Consider the following 20900-nt stretch of genomic DNA (forward strand, 5'->3'; position numbering starts at 1 on the left):
CCACCCTGCTTCCAGGAGCGGGTGTGAAGTCCCACCGTGTGTCACTGGACTGATGGCTTCACCTCTGAATGCTGCGTTGTCGTAGGCTAATTCCCCACCACCCTCTCATCCCCTTTCTGAGCCTCCGTGCCGCCTCTGTAAGAAGGGAGAGTGAACTTAGTGATCACTCAGGCCTGAAGGTGGGGTCGGGGTTGTGGGATGTACCGCAGTAATAGTAACAAATGGTTCAGTGCCAGCTGTGTGCTGAGCAACAAGAGTGCTTTTGGTGCATTATGTTACTTGATTCTCAAAACAGCTCCATGAAAAATATATTATTATTTAACCAAACAGAGGCTCAGAGAGGTTGAGTAACTTGCCCAGGGTCACCCAGCAAGTAAGCAGAGCTGGGCTTGAACCCAAGTCCAGCTTGGGTTCAAGAACCCAAAGTTGGGCCCCCAACCATTGCTCACATGCCCTCTAGTCACAGGAGAGGGCAGCCCAAGTCTGGCTAATGTGGGGAAGGAAGCGCGGGCAGAATTAATTACACTTGATTTTATTCTTAGTTTCTGCAGCATGATTAGCACTGCGCAGGGTGCTGGGCTCCTGGCCCCCTGCCAGCTGACCTAATTTGTGTGTCTGTTTCTATAACTCGCCCTTCCTCCCCGCTCCCCCAGCATCTCCTTTTCTCTCTCTCTCTGCGCTCCCCTGCTGTGTGGCTTTGGCAAGCCCACTTAGGCTCTCTGGGCATGAATAGTGGCATCTGCAGCCTGGGTGTAACTGTCTTGATTCTACTCCCTTCAGGAGTTCAGTGAGGCTTACATGAGATAAAATCTTCAGAATTCATAATGGAAGTATTAACATCCACCTAGCAATAATCCCAGCTACATTTCTTTATTCAGCTCCCAGTGTTGGGTCCTGTCTTTAAGCCTATTACATGCATGATCTTCTTTGATCCTCACAGCACCCCTGCGAGTCACATACTGCAGTTGTCATCCCCATTTTACAGATGAAAAAACTGAGGTGCCAAGAGATTCAATGGCTTGCCTGATGTTCGCTGGGTAGTGAGGGGAGGAGCTGATTCATTCTGGTTTAACCTCTGTGTTATCCTGTTTCTCTGGGCAGGCTCGTGATGAGGTGGGGGGGCAGGTGGGGGGTTGCTGGGCATGAGAGATTCTAGACTTCTGGTCTCCAAGGAAGGCTTGGAAGGAGGCTGGGGACCGGAGGAAGGAGATGCCTTGCTTTTCTGCCTGAACCCCACTAGAGAGGGATGGTGGTGGAAGTTACCCACCCCAGTCGCTCTAAAACCCTATGGAGAGGATCAGGTAGGGGTGGAGAGAGCCAGTGGCTGGCAGCTCACGTCACTGCTGGTCCCACTGGGGCAGGGAGCCTGAGTTACTTCTGTGGGTCAAGGCTGTAGGTCAGCATAAAGTAAGATGGTGACAAGGGGGAAGTGAAGAAAAATGGCAGGGAGTATGTCCATTGGGAAAGGTGCCACGTCTCACCTGGTGTGTGTGTGCTTGTATGTACCCTGGAGGGAAAGTGTGCGTGCTGTGTGCATGGTGCACGTGTGTGGAGGGGAGTGGAGGCAGGTGTCGGGCCTGTAGCTGGTTGTCTGAGTGGGTGCACATATGTGTGGTGCCGTGGGTGCCTTTTCATGGACGCATGGGTGGAGCTTGTAGGCAGTGGGTATTTGGGAGCATTTGGATGTTTGCCATGTGCCAGCGTGTGTATGGTGTGGGTGGGTGGTAGTTCTGAGCTGAGGTGGTTCAGGGGCTGTGGGTCACAGGTTTAGGAACTCTAGATGAGCAGCAGATTGGGGGCGACCTGGAAGGTTTGGAGGAAGGACCCAGAGGCTGAGGACCCACGGTCATGTCTCAGTTCTAGACCCCAGGCTCAGTGCCTGCCTCTGCGAAGTGGGTATAATGAAGTCGTGGGAGGCTCAGTACCTACATCTGTGAAGTGGGTATAATGAAGTCGTGGGAGGCGGTGCTCGTTGAAGCCAGTGACACAGGTTAGAGTGCTTCCAGCACCTGACCTGGGATGGGGCCTCCACAAGGGTAGGCACTGGTCTCTAGAGCCCCCTGAGGACCCTCAGTAGCTCCCCCAGCTAGCTTGGAGTTTCCTCCGCTGCTGGGAGAGCCTCTGGGTGGGTGTCTTGGCCTGGACAGGTGGTGGCAGGAAGCAGAAGATGCAGGGGCTTCCGCAGTGAGCTGTTTGTGTGTGGGGAGTACAAGCGTGAAGAAAGGTTGTTTACAAGTTGTGAGGTTTGGTCAGAGTCCAAGGGGTCACTGCCATGGGGAATATGAATAGCAATGCTTGGTTGTGGGGAGGGTCTGTGTGTGCCACCCGTGTGGTTGTGGATCTTGTCGAGCTTGTGTGGAGTGTGTATTAGGTGAGGAGAGGGGGGCAACTATGTGTCTGTGTGTGCAGCTGGGGGGCAGCAAATGGGTGAGCCTGTGGTGGAATGTGCTAGGCTGTTGTCTGTGAGTTGTGGGTACACAGGTTGGGGTCGGTAAGTGTGGATCACGACGGTGTGTGCGCGTCTGTGCTGGGTGTGTGTGTGTGTGTATGCATGCATACAGGCACCCTTGTTTGGGATATGTTTATCAGGCATGGGGGGGTGTGTGGTTTACCTGGAAGGGACACAGTGAAGGTTGGGGGAGGCTGGCATTTGACTTGGGTGCTCTTTTAAGGGAATTGGTCCAGATTATTATGCTAATTATGCATGGAATTATGCAAATAGGTCATTTGGGGGTCAAAGGCTGTTTGTCATCACCCTCTCTGGTACTTGTGACTTCAGGCTTTCCCTGCTGTCTCCTGGGTTCTGTTCCCCAACCCCCCTCCTCTCTGCAGCCCTGGTAGCTTCAGCACCCCTGTAGCGTTCCTGGGAGGGCCCTGTGAGCACTAGTCCCCCAGGGAGGGGTACAGCTGGCACTTAGGCGTGGGGGGTGTGTGGGCAAGATGGAATCCTGCACCCCACCCCACAGGTCTCAGGTGTCCCAGGGTTAAGTTTCTTGGGGTGAACTCAGGGGTGCCTGGTTGTTGGCCATCACCCCCTCTACTCCATCCGGGGCCTGCTCATTTTTTGGAAAGAATGTTTTCTTGGATGCAGGTTTGGAAAATCACTGAGGTGGCCCCTTCCCCAGCTTTGTGTCTGATGAGCGTGAGGCTAAATTAAGATGTGAGAGAATTCTCTCCCTCCGCCTCCCACTCTTGCCTTCTCTCTCTTTCTCTTGCACACCCAGCCCTCCCTCCACTCCCTCCTCCCTGTCACCCCCGCCCCTGCCCCTCTGACCCCTGGCTTCCCTCTGTCCTTGCATCTCTGTCCCCATCCGGTGCCTCGCCCTCCCCCTCCCTGTCATCCTCTCTGTTCTTCTAGGATCTCTCCCTCTCCTGCTCCCCCCACCTCCCGCCCTCCTCCCCCACCCCCCCACATCTCTGTGGGGAGCTGGAGCTCCTGGTCCTTAGCATGGAGGAAATGGTCGTCATGGTAACGGTTGTCATGCCGATGGCTACTGAGCTAGGGATGAATAGTATCTAGGTGAGAGCTACCTGAGTGGAGGCTGACGGGTTCACAGGAGGCTCCATACTTGTTTCTGAGCCTCAGAGCTGCACCGCGCGTGCCCCCTTTTAGTGTCTACACCCCCTCCATGTATGTGCCTGTTTGCACCCAAAGGCATGCCAACACACAGTGCCTTTCTCTGGCTGCCTCCCTCTGGCTGCCTCCCTCTGGCTCCCTCCCTCTGGCTGCCTTTAGGTGAGTGTGTCAGGGTGTGTCTGGGTATGTCATTTCAAAGCTCTGTGTGGTGTTGCAGGGGTGGGGGGTTTGAATTTGTGCAAGCCTCTCTGGGAGCAGGTTGTTAGGGGCTGCTGTGTGGTGCTGGTCACTGTGGAATCATGAAGACTCCCTATTTTGGCCCCCCACCTTTACCCCAGTTTGGGGGTCCCCTGAGACCACAGACTTCTTGGGCCCTTTCCTCCCAGCTAAATGGCTTTCAACTTCCCTGAGTTGCTTGGAAGGACGTAGAGACAGTGAAGATGCTCTGGGGGAGAGACAGTCTGGGCCCCACCCCTGCTCGGGCCCCATCATGCTGCGCATCTCTGGCTTCAGGCTGCTGGCCTAAGAATGGAGCAGAAAACCTCCAAGGGACCCCAGCTAAGCTGGGGTCAGAGAGGCTGGTGGGGGGGGGGACCACCTAGCACCTTCCCTTTGGGTCCTGGGGATTTATACCTCTGGTAAGTGGGAGCAGAGATGGCAACTGGGGAAGGTTGGATGGTAGCTGCTCTGAGCTCCTGAAATGTCTAAAACGGGGGAAGACCCGGCAATTAGTCACGGAGCAATTACTCTAATTGTTCCACTCCATGACTCACTGGTAGCAAGTAAATACTGATTAATTCATTACTTTGAGACTGTGTGTGTGTGTGTGTGTGTGTGTGTGTGTGTGTGTGTGTTGGGGGGAGGGTGATGGGTATGCTGGGGGGAATCTCCTGGCTCCCCGCCCTGGCCTCCTGCCCTGCCTGGCCTGGGTAGGGCTTTAGAGCAGGTGGTCGAGGCTCGGGGCCCAGAAGCCAGGATCGGGATCCTCTCTCTAGCTCCATAGGAACTCCAGGAGGGGGCTGTCAGGGGCAGAGGTGTGAGAGGCTGAGCACAGGTCGTAATGCTGAGCTAGCCCCTCTCCTGCTAACATACCTTCCATGGCTCCCCATGTCAGTCAAACAGTAGGGGTATTCAGACTCCGTGTCAGACCTTCTAAACTGCTGAGTACTGTTTTTACAACATTCTGACGTGCAGTCAGAATAAAACCTGACCAGTTTCCAAGGGAAAAGTTGCCAGCTGAACCCTGAGAGCCTGTGATGGGGCTTCCCCAAACTGAACTCTGGCCTGTCCTGCACCCACCCACCCCCTATCCCCACTACCCAGGAATTGCATCCTCCAACACTAAGCCCATTCCTTCCCAGATACTTGCTGATACCCACTGTGTGTCTGACATGGTTCTGCTCCATCAAGGTATAGTTTACTAGGGGTGGGCACAGTCACAGAAGAAGTATATACCCATGCCTGCCCAGCTCACAAGTGGTGAGAGAGGTGAATTCAGAAGCACCGGATGGATGCTCTGAAAGCTCAAAGTAGGAGGGCTTCTCAGAAGAAGGGATGGGGAGTTAGAGTTAGCTGGTGGGAAGTTGGAGGATGAGAGGATGGGAGGGAAGAGTGTTCCAGGTGGAGGGAACAGCATGAGTTAAGTAGGCAGGGGACACCAGGCAGGCGTGTTCCAGGAGCAGACCGGGACCGGGTGCCTGGACTGCAGTGACTTGCAGGGGTTCTGAGGGACCCTGGATGAGTCCCCCAGACCCAGCTCTGGTGGCACCACCTCTACTTCCTTACCTTGGAGCCTTTGCCTGTTCTGGTCCCCCTGCTTGAGATGCCTTGCTCTATTTCTTCTTTTTTTTCTGTCTAGTTCAATTGTTTAAGACCCAGGTGCTAATAACCCTCTAGAGCTGAGCACCAGCTCATCTTTCTCTGAAAGCTCTCTGGATGCAGGACTGTGGATCCAGGTTTGCGCTCCTGTCTTTGATGTCCTTAGTGCTGGCTCTCAGGCCGGGGTTGCAATGGGGCGGGGTGGGGGGATGGTCTGGGTCCAGGAGCCACAGCACCCCACCTTCCCAGGTTCTGATTCTGGGAAGAGTCTTGGACCTGGAGGGCTGGACTCCCCTCACCCCGCCAGACCCTCAGGAGACCCTTGTTGGCAGACAGACGTGGCATCCATGCCCTGAGCTGACTCTGGGCAATGAAATACTTTGGAGGGAGGTTTAGACGGGGGGAGTTGAATTTGTTTTGGGGAAGACCAGAGCCAGGAACTCCACTCCCTTCTCTCCCTCCCCCATTACCCAAGTTTCTTCCCTCCCAGAGCCCCAACCCTCCTCAATACCTCTGTCTGTCTGATGGGACGAATGGACCTGCCTTTGGGATTTTGAGGTGCGAGGCACTGCATCCCTAGCAGAGTCTGGATCTCGTCACATCACATGCTCTCTGGTGGCCTGGGGCAGTGGGGCTTCAGTCTTCTAGGCTGTGGACGGGGGCAGATGGGGCTGCCCTGTGCTGAGCACCTACTGCTTTGAGGCGCGCTCAGCACATATTGGCACACTGCGTGCCCACAGCACCCTGACAAGGCAGGAAGTGGTGATCCGGCCTACCGCGGCTCTCTATTTGCCTCTGGAGGCCTCATCTGATGCTGTCCCTCCACTGTCACTTGGCCTTGGAGAGTGCCGGTTGCTCCTCTGGGCGTTTCCAGGCCGCTGGCCTCAGGTGCTGAGCCCTGTGCCCAACCTGCCCTCCTCAGGCCCAGCGCTGGCGCAGTGAGAACTTCGAGAGGCCCGTGGACCTCGAGGGCTCTGGGGATGACGACTCCTTCCCCGATGACGAGCTGGACGACCTCTACTCCGGGTCGGGCTCTGGCTGTAAGTATCCCCTTCCCTTTTCCTACATATCATGTCAGCAGTACCAGTCTCTCTCCAGTGCCCCATCCGAGGCTTTGATGGCAAGGAAGAGGAGCCTTCATAGGGTAGGCTCTCTTAAACGTGGGCTGGGGGAGGGAGAGGTCATTGAGGGGCAGCTCCTGGACCTTAAGCACGTAAAGGGCAGGCCGTCCTCCCCCAGGGTGGAACCGGGGCTTTAAGGAGCCCAGCACTCCCAGTTTCTCTGTCTCTGCGTCTCTGTTTGCACTGTTTGGGTCTCCCTGCAGACCTCCAGCCTCTGTCAAGGAACACAGATGCTTCTTAGTAACCCAGGTTTCATACTGTCGTGACCACGTGGAGGAACTTGGTGGTCAACTTTTCAGGTGCAGTGAGCAGAGACCATTTGATTGGCTCAACTTGGGTCAGGTGGCCAAGGGCAGGCTCAGGACAGTGACGGAAAAACAGGAGGGGCCTCCAGTGGTGCCTGAGACAAACCAGTTCCATGGTCCTGCCCAGAAAGGCCCCATGAGATAAGCAAGGCACGCTAAGGTGGATCCCAGTTTCTCTACCTAATGGCTGTGCTGTCTTTAGCCATTTTCCCTCCCCCGAGTCTGTATTCTTATCTGTAAATAGTGATAAATTTGCCTTCTTCTCGGAGCCTCTGGGGGCTCTTCCCAGGTGGCAAGTGGTTAAGAACCTACCTACCAATGCAGGAGACATTAAGAAGGGCTGGTTTGACCCCTGGATGGGGAAGGTTCCCCGGAAGAGGGCACGGCAACCCGCTTCAGTATTCTTGCCTGGAGAATCCCATGGTCAGAGGAGCCTCGCAGGCTACAGTCCACGGGGTCACAGAGTCAGACAGGACTGAAGCGACTTGGCACCCGCTCACACACGCCGAGCCTCTGGAAGGCTTCCGTTTAAGAGTCAGGGCCTGGCACAGAGATGAAGCTCTGCAACTGGTAGTAAAAAGGGGTGTGTTGAGATTGGGGCCCTGGAGGGGGCAGGCTGAGTCTAATGGAATGGTGGGGGTCTGTGTGCTTTGGAGCTGGCCACCTATAGCCCCTTGCCTCTAGTCTCCTCACGTTAGCCCATTCCTGTAAGCATCTCGTGAGTTATAAATCTCGTGAGAATCTTCATAAAATCTATCCTGATGGTGGATCTCTACTTCCACACCTCTCAGGCTCCTCCCCACTCCTCCTCTGCCTGGTTCAGTCCCCCCTGGGAGCTGGTATGGCTTATCTCTCTCTCTCCTTATTTTCTCCCAAGGCCCTCCCTTCACCTGTCTGGGTTTGGAGTCCAGATTGCTCAAGCAGCCTCTATAGGAGGGGCTTGTTCTCCTTGCTGTCTGCTTGTGCCTCTGGGGGTACCCATGTAGCTTGTATGCATGTCTGACTCTTCCCAGAATGCCACAGCCATCCTCCCCTCCCCAGCCTGCAACCTCCAGCAAGATCTGAAGCCAGTAGGGCCTGAGTTGCCACTGCCTAGATTCAGTCTGCTAGAAAAGCTCCAGACTAGGTGGGCTGGAATAGTTAGGGAAGACTTCCTGGAAGAGGTGGTCCCTTAGAATTTTTGGCTAGGCAGAGAGGAGTTGGGAAGCATCACTAGCCCCATCAGTCAGCTGGTAAGCTTTGACCAGACTGTGCCTAACCTCCTCTTGTCTTGGGAAAATTATGCAAAGGGTGAGGGTTGGGAGCCTCCCATCTTGATGGCTGTTGCTTATCCAGGATCCTCATGCCTTCAAATCACCCAGCTTCCTAGCTCTCGCCTTCTCCCCCTCCCCCACCCCCTCAGACTTTGAGCAGGAGTCGGGCATTGAGACAGCCATGCGGTTCAGCCCAGATGTCGCCCTGGCAATGTCCACCACCCCTGCGGTGCTGCCCACCATGGACATCCAGCCTGTGGGCACCCCGTTTGAAGAGCTCCCCTCTGAGCGCCCCACCCCGGAGCCAGCCACCAGCCCTCCACTAGTGACAGAGGTGCCAGAAGAGCCCAGCCAGAGAGCCACCACCGTCTCCACCCCGACAGCTGCCACCACTGCCACCACCGCAGGGCCCCCGACGGCGGCCACAGCGCCCGCCACCGCGGCCACCGCCGCGCCCAGCATCCCTGCGGCGCCCCCGTCCGCGGCCACCACCTCTGTCCTAAGGACCACCGGCGTACGGAGGCTTCTGCCTCTGCCACTGACCACAGCGGCCACAGCCCGGGCCACCACCCCAGCGGCGCCCTCACCTCCCACCACGGTGGCTGTCTTGGACACAGAGGCCCCAACGCCCAGGCTGGTCAGCACAGCTACCTCCAGGCCAAGGGCCCTTCCCAGGCCGGCTACCACCCAGAAGCCTGATATCCCTGAGAAGAGCACCCTGCCCCTGGGGACCACCGCCCCAGGACCCACGGAGGTGGCTCAGGTGAGCCGGTGTGGAGAGGACAGGGAGTCACAGGGCAGAGGAGGGTGGGTCAGGGCGCGGGGGTGGGGGTGGGGGTGGGGGGAGGAGGATGGAGCTGGACAGGGGTGGAGATCTAGGAGGTGCTGGAGGTGAGCCAGACGAGCGGGAGGGTGCGAGAGGTATGAGGCCAGGGCTGCGGGTAAGTCACAGGGTGAGGACAGAGCTCGAGATGGATGGGGATGGAAGAGGGACCGGGCCTGGGTCTTTAGATGTTAGATGAAGACATGAATGAGGAACTGGGAGAATGGGAGTGTTAAAAGGGGCAGGGGCCAAGGGCCTATGTGTTCTGGTTAAAGCACAGACTCCGGAGCCCTGCAGCCAGGATTGGAATGCTTCTACCACCATGCGACTTCAGGAAGTCACTGATCCTTTTTATACCTTTGTTTCCTTATCTGTGAAAAGGAGAAAAGAATAGAATGCAAATTGCAGGGTTGTGAGAGTTAACTTCCCCAACAGGGCCAAGGCTCTTAGAGCAGTGCCTGGCGATACTAAACACGCAAAAAGTTTCACTTTGTTGTCACCACCACCGTCATCATCGTTGTTGTTGTTGTCCATCTGAGGGGGATTAAGAGCTGGGTGGTGGGAGAGGAATACTGCAGGCCATGTTCATGGAGGTTGCCTGGGTGGAGGTACAGTGCTAGGCACTTAGCTGTGCCACCATCTCTTCGCCCTCTCATGCCTACCCCATGGGGCCAGGGAGGGGCATTGCCACCATCCTCCCTTAAGGTGGGGCCACCTTCCAAGCCTTCACAGGCAGCAGTGGCAGAGTCAGGATTTGAACCTGGCAGTCAGCTCTAGGGTGTGTATGTGTGTGTGTGGGGGGTGTTATGGATGGTGTGTATGTGTGTGTGTTTGGGGTGTTATGGATGGGGGCGATGTTTCAGGGAAGAGGGTGAGGATACCAGGAATGCCAGGATGGGGACGGGATCAAGGAAGTGGGAGAAGTAGCCTGATCCTTGCTGCCGCTGCTGGGCAAGGAGTGGATGTAGTGACATTGACTGGGGTACTAAAGCCCTTTGCATCCGCCTCATCGAGGAGGACCCCCCAGGCTGTGGAGCTGCCTTTGGGTCAGCATCAGCCCGTCTGATCCCCAGCCAGCCCCAGCGGAACACAATCCCTGCTCCAGGCTCCTCTGAGCAGCTAGGGGAACCTGGTGTTTCACAGATGCTTGGCCAGGCAGGCTGGGGACGCAGTGCTGGGGCACGGAGAGCAGGTCGTTGGTGCAGCCTCTGGGCATGTGCATGGCCTTTCCTGGGCCTGGACACTGGACCCACTGTCTCCATGCGCACCTGTGAAGCAGCTCCATCCTTGCTGCGATCCCAGCTCTAGTTGGGATCCTGCCTCCAGGTTCTGGGAGCCATCGAGATTTGTGGTGCTCTTGGACTGACCTTGGGGCTTCTCTTGTGGCTCAGCTGGTAAAGAATCTTCCTGCAATGTGGGAGACCTGTGTTCGATCTCTGGTTTCCCTTGTAGCTCAGTTGGTAAAGAATCTGCCTGCAGTGCAGGAGACCTGGGTTCAATCCCTGGGTCAGGAAGGAAATGGCAACCCACTCCAGTATCCTTGCCTGGAAAAGCTCATGGACAGAGGAGCCTGGTGGGCTGCAGTCCATGGGGTCGCAAAGAGTTGGACGTGACTGAGCAACTTACACTTACTTACTGGACTGACCTTCAGGCTAAGGGACTCAGCCTTGCCCCAGGCACATGGATTGAGGATCAGGCCCAAGTGTTTAAAGTCTGCACCCAGCTGTCCCCAGACAACAGTCCCTGACCGTAATCTGCTAAGGATTATTACAAAGGCAGCTGGAGAAGGAAGGGATAGAGATGGGATGGGGACCAGGATGTGGCCAGGATGAGAACAGAGGTAGTGTAGTGTAGTGGTTAGGGACACATATTCTGGAGTTGGACAGATCTGGATTTTAGTTCTGCTTCTACCACTTACTAGCTGTGTGTCCTTGGGCAAGTCATTTAACCTTTCTGAGCCTGTTTCCTACTCTGCAATGTAGGGGCGCTAATACCTTCTTAATGGGAATATTGTGAGGGGAAAAGGCCCATGATGTGCTTAGCACAGTGCCTGGCCCATGGTGAGTGCGTAGTGAGTGTCAGCCCTCCCAGGGAAGTGGAGTGGTGGCACTGGGCTAGTGTGCATGTGTGTATGGCTGTCCTGTGGCGGGGGTTCTGGGCCTGGCTCCTGGGCTCATGCTGCCCTCCCTACAGACCCCAACTCCAGAGTCCTTCCTGACCACCATCCGGGATGAGCCAGAGATGCCAGTGAGCGGGGGACCCAGTGGGGACTTTGAGCTGTCAGAGGAAGAGACCACACAGCCAGACACAGCCAATGAGGTGGTGGCTGTGGGTGGGGCCGCGGCCAAGCCATCACCTCCGCCTGGGACGCTGCCCAAGGGTGCCCGCCCAGGCCCTGGCCTCCTGGACAATGCCATCGACTCAGGCAGCTCGGCGGCTCAGCTGCCCCAGAAGAGCATCCTGGAGCGGAAGGAGGTGCTCGTAGGTGAGACTTGGGGCCTGGGAGGAGCCCAGAGTGGGCAGCTGGTGGGGCCTCAGTTTTCCCCCTAGGAACCCAGGAGGGAGGGTAGGGTGTGGGTTTACTAGGAGCCTGGTTTCCTAGGAAGGGAATGCTGGGGGTTTGGGGACCCCAGGACCCACTCTCTAGTTCTTCTTCTGACCCTTCTGATCCCAGAGTCTGGCCCTGACTTTGTCCTACCTCCCGCACTTTCCTCAGCACCCTCTGACCTCTTCTCAGACTCTGCCCTTGACCTCCCTGGGCCATGCTGGTTTACCTCTCCTGGACCTTATCCCCTGGATCCTAATCTAGGGCCCCATCCTAGGTTTGATCTGCTCCCACCCTTGATACCAGCCCCGAGGACCTGCCCTTGGCCTTCTCTCCTGAAGAGTCTCTGGATTTGTGGTCCAAACCCTGTTCCCCACTTATGAGCAGTGTGGCCTTGGGCAGGTCCTTCACCTTTCCAGGCACGCTTTTTCCTCATCTACAAAATGGGTGTTATCATTTTGCTCTTAACCAGTCTCAGCGCATGTGTGTTTATGTTAACTGTTCCACAGTTGGGATGTGTCCTAGTTTAGATGGCAGAGTTTTTTCTTTCTTAAGGGTATATAAAATACCGGAGCATCTTCTTATTGATGGCATCTTACATTTGATGAGGACCTTAGCACAGCACCTCCCTAGTAGCACTGTATGAAGATTCCACGTGTTTATATGATTAGAACAGTGCCAGGCTGAAGTGAGGAGTATCAATGGCAGCCAGTGCTGGTGTTTTAGCATTGACTCCAGACTTCACTCCAACTCTCGTCTCAAGTTTGAGATTCCCAGCCCTTTCCCAACTCTTGCTTCTACCTGCAAGGACCCTCTGCCCTTTCCTCAGGCTCTAAGCATGTCTTGCCCTTCCTGTGGCCTTGACCTTTGCCCTCTTTCTCCGCAGCTGTGATCGTGGGCGGGGTTGTAGGCGCCCTCTTTGCTGCCTTCCTGGTCACCCTGCTCATCTACCGCATGAAGAAGAAAGATGAGGGCAGCTACACGCTGGAGGAGCCCAAGCAGGCGAGCGTCACATACCAGAAGCCTGACAAGCAGGAGGAGTTCTACGCCTAGCGGAGCCAGAGTGCCTCCCTGTAGCCTCAGCGCCACCCCTATATCCAGTCCCTGGCCTGGCACCCCCAGCCCCGGCCTGGGACTGGGCCTAGGAGACATCCTGGACCCACTTCATCTCTGCCACCCTCCCAAGGTCTGCCCAGACTGCCAGCTTCATGCAGCTCTTCCCCAAGGGACAGGGGCCACTGCCGTCTGCTCCAGACTGTGCCCTTATGAGCTCATCACTTGTTCCACATACTCCTCCCCCCACCACCAGCTTGGGGCTTTAGGACCTCACATCAGATGGACAGGAGGAAGGGAACTCCTGATTGGCTGGTGGACAAAGGGGTGGGACTTCAGCCCCAACCTGGCCCCACAGGGCTGGCTGAGGTTTCCTTTTGGAGGCAGAGAGGCACTCCGGCTGGTTTCCAGGACAAGCATTTGGCAAGCCCAGCCCTTGAAATCATTGGGACACTGCACCCTGTTGCTTCTGTCCCAGGCTCACTCTCTGCCTGGGTGAGACGGTACCCCTCACCCACCAGCCTGTTTTGTCCTGGCCTCTCTGGGGTTGTGGGGTCATTTTCCCTCACCTCTGCTCAGTGCACATGCACCCACAGGCTTCACTTCCTTCCAGGTCTGCCCCAGCTTCCTGAGAGTGCTCTGGCAGCCACTGGTGAGGAGGGGTTTGCACCTCCTTCTTCCTAGTGGACTCTGCACAGACACTGTCTCTCACATAGTCACATGTATTGTCACACACACAGAGAAAAGCACGCAATGACAAAATCACACGTGATCTTGACCACCTGACCAACCCAGATATGTCACAGACACACACATGCTTCCAAAGATGTTTATTCTCATATATTTCTTATGTGCTCCCCGCCCCCCACCCCCACCCCAAATGCTGATGACAATGCAAGTCACTAATCATCATAACCTCATGGTAACAGTGTGGCCTGCCTCTCTCTCTGCCATCCCGCCACCCCTACTCCTGCCCACTCACATACACTCTGACACCACACATGTTGCCTCCAGCTTTCAGGCTCACTGGGGAGGGTGCAATTAGGCCGAAACAATCAGCCCATATTGGGTCCCCAAGTTGCCCCATCACGCTCAGCCTTCATGACCCCTTACCAACCACATTGCCACCGAACCCCAGTGAATCAGACGCAATCCCATGTGGGTGCACAATCTCACCCGTACCCACACAGCCCTGCTGTCACGCTTGGACACTTGCCTTTCCTGGAATTAAGTGTAGTGTGGGGGACAAGGCCACAAGCCCCCTCAGGGCATTGCACACCCGCTGAGCCTGGCTTCACCCTACCTGCTCCCTCCCCTCTGAAGCCTGCAAAGGGCTTGGTTGGGGGGTAAGTTACCCACTTGCTGAGGAAGGCAGGCTGGTTCCTGGAATTCAGTCTTGGGCTGGAGAGGGGGCATGGGTCTCCCAGGACCAAAAGCTCTTGGTGAGAAGGGGGCATGTGGTGAGGCTCCTGGTCTCCTTCCATCCTCTTCTTGCTCTGAGCTAGGGGGTCGACTCTGCCTCCCAGGACACAAGTCTCCAAAGTGCCTGTGAGGGTGGGCCTGGCGCCTGGGCCCTCTGCACCCTCTCCCTTTGGCCTCACCAGGCCCACCTCAGCCCCACCCCTGGGCCTTCTTGGGGACCTTCCGGTGGACCTGTGCCCATGCATTTGGCCAGACAACCTGATGTTTCTGCTGGCTGCAGCAGAAACAGTCCATCCAGACACTGTCCTTGGCTGAGGGCTGAGGACAGGCGGGGTTGGGGGTATCCCAGGCTCCAGCTCGCCTCCCTCTTCTTTGTTACCCTTCAAATGGGGCCACTTCTGTAGATATTTTAAACGTGGGGTCACAAATCTCCCATGGGGGCTGTGCTTTGAGCGGGGTCTTGGAGCCAAGGGATGTGGTCTGAGTCGTGGGTGGCTGGGGCTCACCCCTCCACCCCTTGCCCACAACCCTGGTTAAAGTCAGAAAGCCGAGTTTTATTTCTGTTCCCTTTTGAAGACTTGCTGGCAGGAGGCTTCTGAAGGGTGAGGGCCGGGGGTGCCTGAGGCAGTGAGGGTGAGGTTCCAGGAAGCTCCTGCAGCCTGTCTTTTCCACCGTCTTCCCAGGCTGAGGCTCCATCTCTCAGACCTATAGGTCACCTTGGCAAGGCCTGGAGGCTTGTGAGGAACCCCCCTGGTCCGAGTCTTTGCGGGGCAGGAGCAGAGGGAGGCAACCTAGGCTCACGACCTGGTGGAGGTGACCTGGCCTCAGTCGTTCCTGGAGCGGAAGGGCGGGGGGATGAGGGAGACCAAAGCCGGCCCCAGCCTCCCCTCCCTCTACCCTGCCCCTTGGCAGGCTGCTGTCTTGGGGCAGCAGCTCTGGTGAGAAGGCCCCTGGGCAGGCCAAGGCTGGGAAGCCAGGGAGCATGGAGGAGAGAGGACCTGGACCACCCAGGGATGGTGGGACCGGGATTGGAGGCCCAGCAGTGGGCGTGGCCTCTGCACAGCCCCTGGTGGGGGCAGGGTCCAGCGCAGGACGGCTGAGCAGGGCCTGGGTTGACTGGAGTGGGCTCGGAGGGGCTGCATGGGTCCAGCCCGACCCCAGCAGGCCCGACTCCTCACCTTCTGTGGGCCAGCCTCTAACCTGGGGCCTAGGGCTTTGCCACCCGACACCCGATGCCTCTTTCTGCATCCTTAGCGTTGGAGAGAAGAGACTGAGGGCTTCATTCATTGAGCCCTGGCCCTGAGACAAATGTCCAGGCTTTATCTTCATGAAGTTTAAAAACAGTCCAAGTCCAGCATGGCAATCCAAGAGCAGGCCATGAAAAGGATGAGCTGGTTGTGAGTGCAGGCCTCACCCTGCCTGGACACAGGGTGTGATGCGTGCAGGGCCTGCCCGAATATGTCCTCAGGCACCCTGGTGCTCCTGGGGAGGTGTCCTGCAGGGGCCTAGTGTTTCCAGGAAACACGGCCGATTCCAAAGGAAGAGGGGCTTGTGTGCTTGACAGCCTCCCTGGGGCCTCAGCTGCCAGAGAGGACAAGGCGGGCCGGGGTCAACCCCACCCCCAACTGTGACTTCTAGAGCCCAGGCTCTATCTCCCTAGGGGGTGAGAGGGGTACCTCCCCGGAAGGGTTGGTCCCCTCGATACGAAGCAGACACATGATCACTGGGGCCCAGGCCGGGCAGGTCGGTGGGCAGTGGCTTGGGGTGCTCAGGCCAGACCCACCTGGGGTTGGCAAAGCCATCTGTCCAGGCCTTCAGGCTGGGGCCCTGGGCACAGGGAGCAGACACACCTCTGCGTCACAGGGCAGAAGGGGCCACCACCTCCTTGACGCTCCTGAATTCCTTCTCCTGCCAGCCACTGCCCTGGACTTGCCTCCCCAGGCCTCCTGCCTGTAAATAGAAGTCCACAAACTGTGTACAGATTTACAGAGATGCTGAGGCTGGGCCCCAGAGTCGCCATCAAAGGGCTCGTGGCCCCAGCATCCCCCGGGTGCCCAGCAGGCAGCTCAGCGCGGTGGCCCCAGCGTGGTGAATGCATGTAAATATTTTTCGTAGGCAGTGTGGCTCCAGAGAGCCCCCTGAAGACTGTGTCCACCCCCCATCCCCCGCCTCCCACCATGTCCTTTCTCCTGTACAGATCCTCCAAGAACCCAGCCTGGGGTGGGGGGAATTTGTCCTTCCCTCCCCCAGGCCTTCTTTGCCCCTTCTCTTCCCCCTAACCTGTTTATTAACCATACCTGTCCCGAGTTCATGGCCAAAACTCAGTAGGAAAAAGCGGTGGAAAAAGACTGGAAAAAGAAACCAACGCACCTGCCCCACTGTGGGTGCTCTCCCCTGTCCCAGCCTTGTGAAGGAACTGTTTGTTTCCTTTTTTTTTTTTTAACACTTCCCGTGCTGTGCCCATTTATAAGAGGAAATAAAATTAAGCTGAAATGATGCATTGTGGTCAGAGTGTGAGACAAGCATGGAGGTCATTTGGGGAGGGGCAGTCTGTGGCCCCACTTGGGTCTCAGCCACATCCCCCTTTAAAGGAAATTGAGAAGCAAGCAGAGAAAATTGACCAACAACTCCTCGTGGGAACCATTATGGTAACAGCTGCTCTAGCTTTAGAGTGTTCAGGAAACCACGGAGCTGACTGTGGCCAGGCTGAATGGGGGCTGCGGTTGGGCAGGGGCCAGGACGTGCTGGCGTTGGGGGCTCTGTGGTCCACCCCCAGGGGAAGGACTGGTTTCAGGCCACAAGGAGAGAAACCTGGAACTGCAGGGTATTGGAATCAGTCGGCTGAGGTGAGATGTCTTTAGGTTCTGAAGGGCCTGGTTTCAAACCCAGGTGACGTTTCCTAATTCTGACTTAGCCTGAGCCTTAGCTTGGCCTGGGCCTCAGTGTTCTCACCTGAGAAATGGGATAAGCATTAATGACACCCCCCTAGATGGAAGGTAGTGGGATTGTGAGAGGAGGAACATTAAGCAGAGGGACTGGAACTATCAGTCTCAGCTCACAGGGTCTTGGATAATGGCGTTGGAATAGAACAGAACCCTGGGCCAGGAGGCGTTCTGGGGCCTGGGAGCCCAGATGGCCTGGGGTTGCAGGGTCATGGAGCTGGGAGGGTGTTAGAGCCAGCCCTGGGCTCCTCAGGGTAGAAATCCTTTCTTCAGCACCTCCTGGGGGATTTCCCTGGCGCTGCCTGCATACCTCTTGTAACGGGCTTGGTGCATGCTGGAGACCAGCAGGTCACTCTGCCTGTTGGGAAGTCCTTTATTTTTAGCCCAAATCTGCATCTCCTGTGTTTTCTTTCTCTGGAGGCACACGGGGCTCTGCCCCCTCACCATGAGATAGCCCCAGGCATGAGTGTCAGGGTCAAAACCTTTCCTCCTCCAAAGGAGCCCTCTGCATGTCCTCCAGAGGTTTACTCCTCTTGCAGTGGGATGTTCACAGGGGCCCTGATGGTTCTGGGGTGGGTTAGAGGCTGAGGCGCCTGGATTTGGTTCAAGATCCTACCCAGCCCACCTTCCTCCTTCACTCAAGTTCCTTGAGTGCCTCCCTGTGCCATCGTGGGGAGCGCTTACACATACTGGGGAGAGAGCCAATAGCCAGGGTCTCAGGACTATGTAATGATGCTGGTCAGGGGGTGTCTTCCCTGCTCAGCCACCGTCTCCAACCACCCCCTGCCAAACATCCCTCTTACTGCCAGACAGTTCAGGATCAAAGCTCCAAGGCCCAGTCTTCACTTTGGAACCTCTGACCACATGGCCCCTGACAGTCTCGGGCGGCGCAGTTGTCAATTGGGGTGAAGGAGCCAGCAATGTCACTTGAGGGTCTTACAGAGGACTGGGCCCCAGTTAGAAGCCCGCTATGATGTGAGGGGTTGGTTTGCCACCATTCAAGTCCCAGCTCCTGATGTGGTTCCCTCCTCCAGGAAGCTTTGGGAAGTGGGTTCCATCCTCCCTGAGTTCCTATAGTCTAGAATTATCTCCCTTCCGGCAGGTGCGCCCCTCACCTTCTCATTTGAATTCGAGTGACATGCATCATGTTGTATTCTCAAAGAGTCTGATCCTGGGGTCAAGAAGACCCAGCTGTGTGCACTTGGGCACAGTGCTCTATCTCTCTGAGCCTGTTTCCTTACGAGTAAATGTGAACAATAAGGTCGATATTTGGAGACCCCTGTGAGGATTAAATGAGATAACATTGAAAGCAACTAGCATGGAGTTCGGCTGCCATATGTGGCTGCCAGCTGCGGGACTTCAGTCCCTCTTTGTACGGTCGGTCTTTAACAGGCAAACCTTTATTCAAATGCTAACTCTGCCACTGACTAGCTCCAGGACCTTGGGTGGCTTATTCCAACTCACAGTGCTCAGCCTCCTCACCTGTAAAATGGGGACAGTAATAGTACCTGCCTCAAAGGCATGGTGCTCAGAATCATGCCCGACACACAGTAGGTGCTGTGTAACTGGGGGCCGTTATTCGCACTGTTGTTGCTGTCGTTATTATTGTCATTATCTGCAGCGTCCAGCCTGCTGCCTGTTGAATGAATAAATGACATGGAATCTGGGTGGAAATCAAGAGATCGGTGTCAGCTTTGGAGTGAACGATGATTTAGGCTGAGGCTTGTTCGAGCTGAGGCTGACACCTGGAGATCATCCACAAAGAATGTACAGATGGGCTGGGAGTTGCTGAGACTTGGAGCATTTCTCTCAGGGCCCCCTGGTCCAGGGATGAGCAACAAACAGAGGGGGAAGGAGGAAGAATAGCTGATTGTTTCCTGAAACCCAAGAGGTCACAGCTGCTTGCCAAGCTGCCCCAAGAACAGAGCGTGCTCAGCTTCCGAGGGCCGCCCACCCTGTCTCTGCTGGCTTAAGGGTGCGCTTGGGGCAGACCGAGGGTCCAGATTCATCATGGGGGCCTTATTCGCACGCAGGGAGGAAGGAGGCTGGGCCAGAGCAGACAGCAGAAGGGATGGCGTGAGGCACCAACTGGCAGGCACCCTGAGACCGGCTCTTCTCATATTAACTCATTTTAGCCTCATGCAGTTCTGGCCTCCTGGCTGTTTTTTTTTTTTTTTTTTTTTTCCGCAAATGAAGAAACTGCAAGTTTACAGAAACCTGAGGCCATAAAGCTATTAAAGGGTGCAGTGGGATTCGAGTCTGAGTCTCCACATGGAGTCAGTGTTCTTACAGTTCCACCCGCCCTTTCCTCCCTCTACTGTGTGAGCGTGGGCAGGCTACTAAGCTTCTCTGAATCTCAACTATATCATCAGAAAAACAGAAGCACAGGGTATTGAAAGGCTCAAAAGAGACATTAATACATGACAACGGTGGGTGCCTTGCAAGAGTCACAGCCCATTTGCAGACATAATCTCAGTTCTTGGAGAGAATGATCCCCTTGCTTAACAGATAAAGACGTTGGCCCTGTGAGCAGAATCCACACTGTGGGACACTTATGTAGGACAAATGACCCAGCTTCTTCAACAAATAAATTGTAAGGAAGGGGAAAGAAAGAGATGGAGAGGGACTTTATAGATAAGCCTAAAGGCATGTTAACCAAATCGTGTGGGAACTTGATTTGGATCCTGTTTCAACAAATTCTATTTAAAAAGAAAAAATTATGGGGCAAGTGGAAATTTGTATATTGAATGAATATTTGTCATAAGGGAATCATTGTCAGTGTTCTTAGAAGTGATAATGGCCCTGTAGTTATGTTTTTTAAAAAGAGTCTTTATCTTTAAACAGACTAAATTTTGGCAGATGAAATGATTAGATGTCTGGAATTGGCTGAAAAAATATGGGGGAGGAGTGGGTGAGAGAACAGAGGATGTAAGACAGGACTTGAGTTGATAACTGTACAAGTTGAGTAGCAGGCTGCATAGGGGGCTCACTATATTATTCCGTCAACTCTAAATGTTAAATTCTTCATAATAAAATACTAAAGAGAGGAATTGATTCCCAGGGGGCATGAAGACTTGCCAGGGGTCACACTCCCCCGTGGAAATGCAGAGCTGGCTCTTCTGACTCCATGTTCAGCCCCCTGGCCCTCACCCATCCCTGCTCTGGACTCCTGCAATGTCACATTTTCCCTGGCCTGGTGTCCTCCACTTCCAGATGGTCAGCTCCTTTAGGGGCCCCGCCCCCTCCTCTTTTATGGAAACCGACTCTCTTGAATGACTGTGATGAAGGAATTTGCATGAAACTGTGATGAGAGACGTGGCTTCAGCTATGGCTTCCTCCAGTGGTGCTTGCCTTCTGCCAGAGGGAGTAACGGAAGTGGCCCTTCCTGATGGGTGGGGTGTTACAGTTCATGAAATACTCTCCAGGGAATCCTTGGCCTTGCTTACGGTCCACACCAGTCTCAGGAGGTGGGATGGTTGGGAATGACTCCTCCCACTTTGAAGGACTTTGGACTTGGTCACATCTCCCCATTTTCAAGGCGCAGGCCAAGTCTAGACCTTTACTATACCTTGCTGGAAATACTGAAAGAGACTCGAGAGAAGTTGGTTCTCCATCAGCCTCAGTGAGTTCCTTCTGGCTTGTCCTGGAGTCTTGGCTTCCTCTTCTGCATAATAGACACAGTGAAGGCCCCCGCAGAGTTTGTGGGCATCCAAAGAGGAGGCAGATCTAAGTGTTCAAAACAATGACTGACACACAGTAGGTGGACAACAGTAAGAGTGATGGTCTTCACAGTAACAACAATCACAGAACACGTAGATTGTACTTACCATGTGCTGGGCATGACCTAAGCACTTTAAAAAGTGTGTGGCATTTAGAAAAGTGGCAAGTGGCACCTAGTAACTCTACACATGGACATCACCAGATGGTCAACACCAAAATCAGATTGATTATATTCTATGCAGCAAAAGATGGAGAAGCTCTATATAGTCATCAAAAACAAGACCGGGAGCTGACTGTGGCTCAGATCATGACCTCCTTATT

General features: G+C 55.3%; 1 protein-coding gene across 1 annotated transcript in view; it reads left to right on the forward strand.

The window, feature by feature from the left end:
- SDC3 (syndecan 3) overlaps positions 1 to 16413 on the forward strand; it is a 38566-nt gene extending 22153 nt beyond the window's left edge. The window contains exons 2-5 of the mRNA XM_042242717.2: positions 6318 to 6435; positions 8224 to 8837; positions 11091 to 11382; positions 12329 to 16413. Coding sequence (XP_042098651.1) covers positions 6318 to 6435; positions 8224 to 8837; positions 11091 to 11382; positions 12329 to 12495 — 1191 coding nt within the window. The 3' untranslated portion in view covers positions 12496 to 16413. The remainder of the gene's footprint in view (positions 1 to 6317; positions 6436 to 8223; positions 8838 to 11090; positions 11383 to 12328) is intronic.
- Positions 16414 to 20900: the final 4487 nt, after the last annotated feature.

The sequence above is a fragment of the Ovis aries genome, chromosome 2 (assembly GCF_016772045.2).
Source record: "Ovis aries strain OAR_USU_Benz2616 breed Rambouillet chromosome 2, ARS-UI_Ramb_v3.0, whole genome shotgun sequence".
In the NCBI taxonomy this organism is placed as follows: domain Eukaryota; kingdom Metazoa; phylum Chordata; class Mammalia; order Artiodactyla; family Bovidae; genus Ovis; species Ovis aries.